Raw genomic sequence first — 9057 nt, forward strand, 5'->3', positions numbered from 1 at the left:
GTGTAATACTTGTCTTTTCTGACTGGCTTATTTTGCCTAGCATGATACTCTCCAGATCCCTCCATGCTGTCTCAAAGGGTAAGAGATCCTTCTTTTTTTTACTGCTGCATAGTATTCCATGGTGTAGATGTACCACAGCTTTTTTATTCACTCATCTGCTGATAGGCACTTGGGCTATTTCCAGATCTTAGCTATTGTAAATTGTGCTGTTATGAACATAGGAGTGCATGCATTCTTTCTGATTGGTGTTTTGGATTTCTTAGGATGTATTCCTAGAAGTGGGAATCACTGGATCAAAGGGCATATCCATATTTAATTTTTTGAGAAAACTTCATACTGTTTTCCATAATGGCTGCACCAGTCTGCCTTCCCACCAGCAGTGTACTAGCGTTCCCTTTTCTCCACATCCTCACCAGCACTTGTCATTTGTTGATTTGTTGATGGTAGCCATTCTGTTATTGATTTTTTTAGAGCACCTTTATACTTGAACTGCCCATATTCTGTTTCAAATAAAGTCTCAGAGCTGTCTGTTTTATAACTACCTCTCCCCCAGGCAGAATGTCTGAGCTGCCGCTCTGAGCTGCGGGCAGGGACAGTTAAGCCCATCTCCCTGAGTGACACCGCTGCCTTAGATGGGGCAGCAGCCTGTGGTCTCAGCTTGCCCCGCCCAGCGTGGAACCTCCTTCTGAGGAATGAGCTGGGGCTTGAGCATTGTGGTGTCTGTATTCCTGACCTGCTGGACCCAAGGCAGAGCTTGCGCCTTCCGAGTGGGGGCTGGTGAAAGGAGGGAGCCTGGCCTCTCGGCTCCATCAGCTGGGACTTAGCCTCTGCAACATGGAGCTGAAAGTGGAACTCCACTACCCGAGTTTTAGAATCACAACTATGAAAAAGAGAGCAAGAAACTTGGGATCAGATCTTTTTATACTTTGAAATGGGAGATAAGGGAGTGTGGGCCTGTGTGAATATGTCCCCCTTACAGTCTTGGAAGAGATTGCATATCTTAAGGTCATATAGCAGTTGTGACAAGGCAGGGATGTGTGCACGGAGTCTGGCTCCAGAACCTGCCTTGATTTAACACAGCCGTGGGCAAACTACGGCCCGCGGGCCGGATCCGGCCCGTTTGAAATGAATAAAACTAAAAAAAAAAAAAAAAAGACCGTACCCTTTTATGTAATGATGTTTACTTTGAATTTATATTAGTTCACACAAACACTCCATCCATGCTTTTGTTCCGGCCCTCCGGTCCAGTTTAAGAACCCATTGTGGCCCTCGAGTCAAAAACTTTGCCCACCCCTGATTTAACCTCTGCTGAATGGTGGAAGCCTCTGGGACCTGGTCCCATGCATTTCAGTTTGTGTTTCTAGGACCTCCAGGTACAGACGACTGTGTGCAGGTGTGTATTTATTTGTTCTCTGCCTTTTCCCACCAGGTGCTCGTGTCTCCACAGCCTCCATGTTTAAAGGAGAACATGTGTGAGGAGTAGACGCGGCTTCTTCCACAGCCTCTCTGGGGCCACAGGACAAGGAACGGTTGGAGTGGACACGTTGTTCTGTACTCGACCTCTCAGTGCCTCCTGTGCTGGCCATGCCTGTGCCCACAGAGGGCACCTCACCACCCCTGAGTGGCACCCCGACCCCAGTCCCAGCCTACTTCCGCCATGCAGAGCCTGGCTTTTCCCTCAAGAGGCCCAGGGGGCTTAGTCAGAGCCTTCCGCCCCGGCCCCCCGCCAAGGGCAGCATCCCCATCAGTCGCCTCTTCCCTCGGACCCCAGGCTGGCACCAGCCCAAACCCCGGAAGGTGTCATTTCAAGGCAAAGCCTCTGGGACCCTGCAGAGCCCCAGTTACGACCCAAGCCGGCCGGAGTCCTTCTTCCAACAGAGTTTCCAGAGGCTGGGCCGCCTGGGTCGTGGCTCCTACGGAGAGGTCTTCAAGGTGAGTGGAGTGACGGCGCTGTGGGCCTGTCTGGGGTGCCCCCTTGCCTCCCTCCCTCTGCCTGGATGGGATAGTATCCTGGGCAGCCTGCTCCCCTTCTCTCCTGACAGCCCACTTCTCCTGGGCTGACAGACACCCCTCCTCAGTGTTTGATTTGGCTGCTTTCTCATAAGCCCCCACACAGGCCCCTTCGAGGGCCCCCTCAGTGCACACTCTCCCTTTGTCCAGAGCCTGGCAGTGGCTCCTGGCTACCATCTCCTCCCACCCTGCAGCCAGCTGTTCTTGGCAAGCTCTGCCTGGTCCCAGAGCCAGCCCCAGAGTGCAGCGCACACCCTGCCCCCGCCACCCCCCAGGCCGCAGATACTTAGGCTATACTCTGTACACCACCTTTTTTTTTTTCTTAAAATATATTTTCCAATAGTTTATATTTCCTTTAAAATGATAGCATTCCTTACACAAGTACTACAGACAACGTGGGCCCCCAGATTAGCTCTTCTTCCAGAGGAGACCGCTGGGCTTCTCGGGTGGGCACCCTTCCTTCCAGAACCCTCCCTATACATCTCTAGAATTGGCCATATAGAAACAAACCAATTAGTATTCTACACAGTGGATCACACTGCCTATATTGTTCCGAAGCCAGCTTTTTTATTTCATAATAGCTTGAGACCCTCCAGATTAGTACTTAGATGCCTGCCCTGCCTCTTCCTTGCTTGGGGCTCTAGTGAGCCAGTGCCTGGGGTGGAGGTCTGTCTGGTCTTGCTGTTGCATGTGCAGGGTCTCTAAGGTAGATGCCACGCTGCACCTTCCACACGTGAAATCGTAATAGAATCTGCTGTTCTGCTAAACGGCTGTGCTACTTCCCATCCCACCCTCAGGTACTATCTCCCTTGCAGGTGCGTTCCAAGGAAGATGGCCAGCTCTATGCCATAAAGCGTTCCATGTCACCATTCCGGGGCCCCAAGGACCGGGCCCGAAAGCTGGCTGAGGTCAGTGGCCATGAGAAGGTGGGGCAGCACCCATGCTGTGTGCGGCTGGAGCGAGCCTGGGAGGAGGGCGGCATCCTGTACCTGCAGACAGAGCTGTGTGGGCCCAGCCTGCAGCAGCACTGTGAGGCCTGGGGCACTGGCCTGCCTGAGGCCCAGGTCTGGGGCTACCTGCGGGATACCCTCCTCGCTCTGGCCCACCTGCATGGCCAAGGCCTGGTCCACCTTGACATCAAGCCTGCCAACATCTTCCTGGGGTCCCGGGGCCGCTGCAAAGTGGGTGACTTTGGGCTGCTGGTGGAGCTGGATGAATCTGGAGCTGGTGAGGCCCAGGAGGGAGACCCCCGCTACATGGCCCCCGAGCTGCTGCAGGGCTCCTATGGGACAGCAGCCGATGTGTTCAGGTAAGGGCTGGGCCATGGGCGGCCCTTCATGGCTGGGGTGCAGTCAGCAGAGGGAGGGAAATGCCATCCTAGCCCAAAGTCAGAAGATTTGGCCTCAGGCTGGGAGACTGCCCTGAGGGGGTGAAGCCACCACCCTCTAGTTGAGGGTAGTCTACAGTCAGGCTGTCTAAGCAGCAAATCATCTGGAGTTACTTTACTAGATTCACCCTCTCTTTACCACATCTCCATGGAGGGACTATTATTACTCCATGTGTAGGGGAATGGGCACAGTGGGGTTAAAGGACTTGCCCAGAGTCCACAGTTAGCAGGGGGTAAAGCTGGGACTAGACCAGGCACTGGGTTCCATGACGCATGTCAGTAACCATTGCTCTGCCTCTAACCGTCTATCCAGCCATATCTACAGGATCCTGATAGTAACACTAGTTACCACAGTGCCTATCTGGCAGGGGTGCCAGGAGGACTCATCGCAGTGGTTTGTGGGCTGCACTGACACTGGGCCCATGCTTCATGAATGTGTTCCCCTCACTGGCTCTGCTGGGGCCTTCTCCGAGCCCCCAGCCACCCCTTCCCCACCTGCCTGGCTCATGGTAGAAGACAGCGGCTCTTTCCACCCTCTTCTGAGGGGCATCCTGGGGCTCTGGGATCTGTGGCCCAAGGCTAACCTTGTCTGTCCTCTGTCCCTGTCTCCACCCCCCTTCCCCCCAGTCTGGGTCTCACCATCCTGGAAGTGGCGTGCAACATGGAGCTGCCCCATGGTGGAGAGGGCTGGCAGCAGCTGCGCCAGGGCTACTTGCCCCCTGAATTCACTGCCGGTGAGTGGGGGAGGGAGGGGACATGGTGCTACAGACTTGTGTGAGGAAACGGTTGGTTGTGAGAGGCTGCTGGGCTCAGAGCCCGGTCACCCTTGACATAGTTCTACCCTGTGGACAGGCCTGTCTTCTGAGCTGCGGTCTGTCCTCAGCATGATGCTGGAGCCTGACCCCAAGCTGCGGGCCACAGCCAAGACCCTGCTGGCCCTGCCCATGCTCAGGCAGCCACAGCCCTGGAGCGTCCTGTGGTACATGGCTGCGGAAGCCCGGAGCCGAGGCTGGGCCCTTTGGCAGGTAAGACTGGTGAAGGTAACAGACTACCCTGCTTCTGGCCCTGGATTCTGTCCAGCCTCCCTTGGCCCCCTGTCCCCACAGGCCCTGCTTGCCCTGCTGTGCTGGCTCTGGCATGGGCTGGCTCACCCTGCCAGCTGGCTACAGCCCCTGAGGCCTCCAGCCACCCCGCCCGGCTCGCCGCCCTACAGCTTCCTCCTGGACAACAGCCACTCCAGCAACTGGGATGACGACAGCATAGGGTGGGTGAGAGCTCAGGACTGAGGGGCAGGGTGGGGAGACGGGCTGTCCGCTTGGCCAAACCCCACGCAAAGGCCAGGCTCCATGGGGATTAGTGGTGAGCAGGGGCCCTCCCATAAACCTGGCCCCCATCATGCCCTGGGAAGGGCACCAAGGCTGGTGGGAGTACAGCCTGGCCTGGTTTGAATGCAGTTGTTTCTTCTGAGCTCAGAACATGGAACAGCTGCTGTGCAGAGCACTGCAGAACGGCAACTTCACACTTCGGGCACTGCCACACTAGGGAGAGGCAGGTGGTGCAGCTCCAGCCGCAGTTCAGGCTGCCAGTGCCCAAGGACAAGGCCTTGTCCTTTTCAGGGGACAAAGTTCCCAGAGCCTGGTGAGCCCCCATCCTGGGAGGAATTCCTTAGTCCCAGATGCCTGGTGGCCAAGTGAGAGGCTATAATTAAGAAACTGTGGCAAAGGAAAACCACATGCTCAGGGCAGACAGTTCCCAGGAGAAACCACACCATTAACCCTTCCTTGAAAGTGTGATCACAGTGCAGTCCTGCTGGGCGGCTCAGCTAGTTGGATCATTGTCCTATACACCAAAAGGTCGTGGTTTTGATTTCCGGTCAAGGCATATACATAGGTTTCGGGTTCCATCCCTTGTCAGGGTGCCTGTGGGAGGCAATCTGTTGGTGTTTCTCTCACATTGAAGTTTCTCCCTCTCTCTCTCTCTCTCTCTTCCCCACCCCCCCCTTCTTTTCTAAAATCAATAACAACATATCCTTAGGTGAGAATTAAAAAGAAAATGTCACCCTGTTGTCATAGGGACACTTTATAGCAGAAGAGAAGTGCAAAATAAGCTTCATTTACCACAGGTTCACTTCAAAGCCAGCCCATGTGTTCTGAAAAGGGACTAGGTGATCAGGGAGACTTTAAAAGTTGTGCGAATGATTCTTTCAAAGGGCACCACACTTCATTGCCTGTGTCCAGTAGGAACCTACACAGGGACAGGGTTGATTGTGCTGTTCCCACAGCCTCCTCCCATGCACTCCCCACTGCTTTGACATCCTGCTTGTCTTGCCCACCCCGTGCAGACCCTCATTCTCTCCAGAGGCCATTCTGGCCAGGACCGCCAGGAGCACCTCCTCCACTCCCCAGAGGAGGCAAACACTGAGGTGGGTAGGCCCAGGGTCAGAGGTAGGGAGGTGGGAGGGTCCTTTCAAATCCTGAGTGTCATTTCTCTCTCTTCTATCCCCTAGGGATGACCTGGACCTAAGTGACATTGACTCAGAGTCCCCTCATGGCTCCTTCCCCTCCTTTGAGCCTCGGAACCTCCTCAGCCTGTTTGAGGACTCACTGGGCCCAACCTGAGCCCATTGCAGCCTTGGTGCTTTTAACCTTTTAGCTCCTTCCCCCATCCTGGAGGCTGGGGTCCCTCTGGGCACTCCCGTGGTCCCTTCTGCCCGGCCATGTCTAATAAAAGATATCTGAATCTTGGGAGCACCCAAGCTTGCTTGCATGGCAACACAGCACTTCCTGCCCATTTTATTGACATCGCCCAGGGTCTGAGGGCCCTGGGACGGGCTGAGGCTGAGGCTGGCTGCAGAGCCCCAGGCCAGCACATTGCAGCTGGGAGCCCCATGCTGTGTGGGCCAGCGATTTCCTGAGCAGGCGTGTCCCCGGTGGGCAGGTTGAGCCTTCAGAATATGGCACTCAAGGTGGAGGGTGGGCCCTTAGCCCAGTGGTCCAGGGCCACTCAGCTCTTCACATCTGTGCCAGTTGCCTGGGAAAAGCAGCAGCAATCTTCCTGCCCCTTGGTCCTGGGATCAATGGATAGTCCTGCTGTCCAAACCCCTCACTCCATTCTGGACAGAGGAAGAAGGGGTGGGTGAGCCTTAGGTTGCTGGATGGGCTGGCATGCAGGGCCAAAAGATGGAGGAATCGTGGATTGGTGGCCGGGCCAGCCACCCATGAGGTACCTTAGAAGGGGCAGGGTGGGGCTATGGCTCTGGGCTGGCAGGACTCCAGCCATCAGAGCTAGACGGACCCCAGCATCCCTCTGGTCCAACCCTCACAGGTCACAGAGGGTGAACAGGCCCTCAGAAGGACCGGTTTCCTTCTAGCTGCACAGGAAGACGCTGCCCTGGAAGAAGGCGGGGAAGGAAGCTGGAGCTCCGAGGTGTGGGTAGAGGAGAGGCTCGTCCACAGGGAAGAATGGGTGAACAGCTGGGAGGCATCCAAGGAGCCAGTCCCTTGCAGACCAGCAGAAGGAGGGAAGCCTGGTGGTGTTGGCCCTAGAAGACTGGACAGGCTGGCATTGTGTGGGCCATGGCTCAGTCTGGGGGACAGGCGTGGCGGGCGGCCCAGAGCAGGTCAGGCACGACGCCAGCGTGCAGCTGCAGGATGGAGCCCACACTGAGCAGATGCATGATCTGGTGTGAATTGCCCCAGTAGTCGAAGCGGCCTGGTCCCCAGCGCTCTGGCAGACGGGCCACGTTCACTAGCCCCCCAAGCAGTGCTAGGGCGTCCATGCGCAGGTAACAGGGCAGGGAGCCTGGAGCTCCAGAGCCCAGTCCCACTCCCCGGGCCCCAAACACCAGGAGGCGGGCACCAGCCTGCCAACCAAAAGCTCGAAGACGGGCACTGGTGGAGGGAGCGGTGAGGGCCCTCCAGCCAGCCACACCTGACAGCATGGTGTAGCCCACCAGGGCAGCTGGGCGCAGCCAGGGCCTGCAGGCCAGGGTGCAGTGGATGATAGGCAGGGCCCCTGCACAGAGGAGAGAGGCAGGAGAGGGCACATCAGTTTGGGGACTGCCTGCCCTTTCATGTGAGTGTCCCCTGCTGCCCCCTCCCCAGTTGCCCCCCAGCTTCCATTCTTCTAGCCCCCCCACCCCATCCTTTGGCTCACCGAGGGTGTTGACGAGGCAGACCCCACACATATCCAGGGCAAGGAGCCGAGTGTACACAGGGCTGCCCCCTTGATGGCACATGAAGAGATGATAGAGCACAGAGCCTGCAGGTGGTGCCAGGCAGGCCACACAGTGTGTGCCCCCCAGCCAGCCATCCTTGCCCAGCTGACCCCAGGGCATGGTCATTGGCAGCAGCACCAGGAAGCCCAGCAGGGCCAGCCCTGGGGGAGGGAAACAGTTATCCATCACACAGCTTCAGCAGAGAGGACAGGTAATGTCCTCAGGGAGTCCACAGTCTAGAGGCAACATGAAAGGAATGAGAGCAAGACAGGTCTTGACAATAGTGATAGACAACTATCGCCAGACCTGGGACAGAGGCAGGCCCTGGGTTTTCGGAACTTTACTTACTCAGCAGGCTCACAATAGCTCTGGAAGTAGAACAGATTACGCCCACTTCGCAGGTGAGGAAACTGTCCCAGGTGAGTAGGAGAGAGCCCAGGCCTTCTAACTCCCAGGCTGCTCTCACCCCTGCAGCCACATTACATCACCTCCCCAGAAAGCAACGGCCCCCAACCCCCAACCTGCCCTCTGTGTCAGCAGAGGCCAGAAGGAGGCGTGACTCAAGCTGAGTTCTGCAAAGAACACGTGGGCAATGATACCCGATCCCAGGACAACTTAGCTTGTTCCTCCCAACCCCGTGTCCTCTCCATACGTGACCAGACAAATGAAGGCTTTGAGCCCTTGTCTTTCAAAAGGGGTGAGGCAAGGCAGGGGAAGGGGGCAGAAAGGAGTTTGTTCCATCTCCCCAGCACCTCTCCTGGGTGCTCAATTCCTCCCAGCCCAGGCGTCCTACCTTTCCCTGCTGGCACTCCAGCATTGCCCTCACAGGGGTCAAAGATGGGCACTGCAGGCTGGGGCCGCTGACTGCACTATCGGCAGGGTCTGGCCAGGCCACAGTCCCCCAGTGGGACAGGTACCAAGGCTGGGCCCGGCCTGCTCAGGGGCCCTCGCTGCCGGGACAGGCCAAGGACGTACAAGGCTGTGTCAGCACAGCTCCACGGGGCCGCGGAGGAGGGGCCCCGACGCCTGTGGGGCGGGGTGGGTGGGGGGAGGTGTTGCCACCAGGCGGAGCCCCAAAGACTGGGTTGCTCTGATGGGGTAACAGGGCGGCTACGCGGGGAGGGGCCGGGGCCTGGCTTTTGCTCCTGGATTACTTCTTGCCCAACTCAACACCCAGGTCCGGACGGCGGCAGGCAGGAGCGGGGAAGCGGGCGGGGAGATGCGCAGGGGGCCGGGATTACGAAGGGGCTGTACACTAGGCTGCTTCTCCCCGGGGCTCAGAGGGATTAAGTGGACTGGGTCCCCCACTCTGCTTCCCTTGCCTGCCCGGGGGCCCCCGCCGGGGTAGCGGAAGCAGGTAGCGCCGTCCGGGACAATGGCAGCTTTGTCACCGCGGCTCCAGGCTGTGCCAGGGCCGGGGCAGCCCAGGATCAGGGCACTGGGG

The 9057-nt window shown here is 57.4% G+C and overlaps 2 protein-coding genes across 4 annotated transcripts in view; one reads left to right on the top strand and one right to left on the bottom strand.

Annotated features, from left to right (window-relative positions):
• Positions 1-1299: 1299 nt before the first annotated feature.
• PKMYT1 (protein kinase, membrane associated tyrosine/threonine 1) lies at positions 1300-6169 on the top strand. Its single transcript, XM_006755427.2, has 7 exons — positions 1300-1932; positions 2826-3319; positions 4025-4131; positions 4250-4422; positions 4504-4661; positions 5739-5819; positions 5904-6169. The coding sequence occupies exons 1-7, from the start codon at positions 1585-1587 to the stop codon at positions 6013-6015; spliced, it is 1473 nt and encodes a 490-aa protein (XP_006755490.1). The 5' UTR covers positions 1300-1584; the 3' UTR covers positions 6016-6169.
• The window catches only part of PAQR4 (progestin and adipoQ receptor family member IV), a 20409-nt gene continuing 17510 nt past the window's right edge, over positions 6159-9057 (bottom strand). Inside the window, exons 1-3 of one of the 3 annotated variants that reach the window (XR_001512494.1) lie at positions 7553-8386; positions 6624-7411; positions 6159-6509 (exon numbers count right to left, since the gene is read on the bottom strand). Coding sequence is in view for 2 of the 3 variants with exons in the window: in XM_015558547.1 (XP_015414033.1) it covers positions 6978-7411; positions 7553-7799 (681 nt within the window). In the remaining variant the exon portion in view is untranslated. Of the gene's footprint in view, positions 7412-7552; positions 8387-8406; positions 9052-9057 lie in introns of those variants that run through there. The other 2 variants (XM_006755426.2, XM_015558547.1) reach the window with 2 other exon arrangements.

This window comes from Myotis davidii, unplaced genomic scaffold (genome assembly GCF_000327345.1).
Source record: "Myotis davidii unplaced genomic scaffold, ASM32734v1 scaffold1334, whole genome shotgun sequence".
NCBI lineage: Eukaryota > Metazoa > Chordata > Mammalia > Chiroptera > Vespertilionidae > Myotis > Myotis davidii.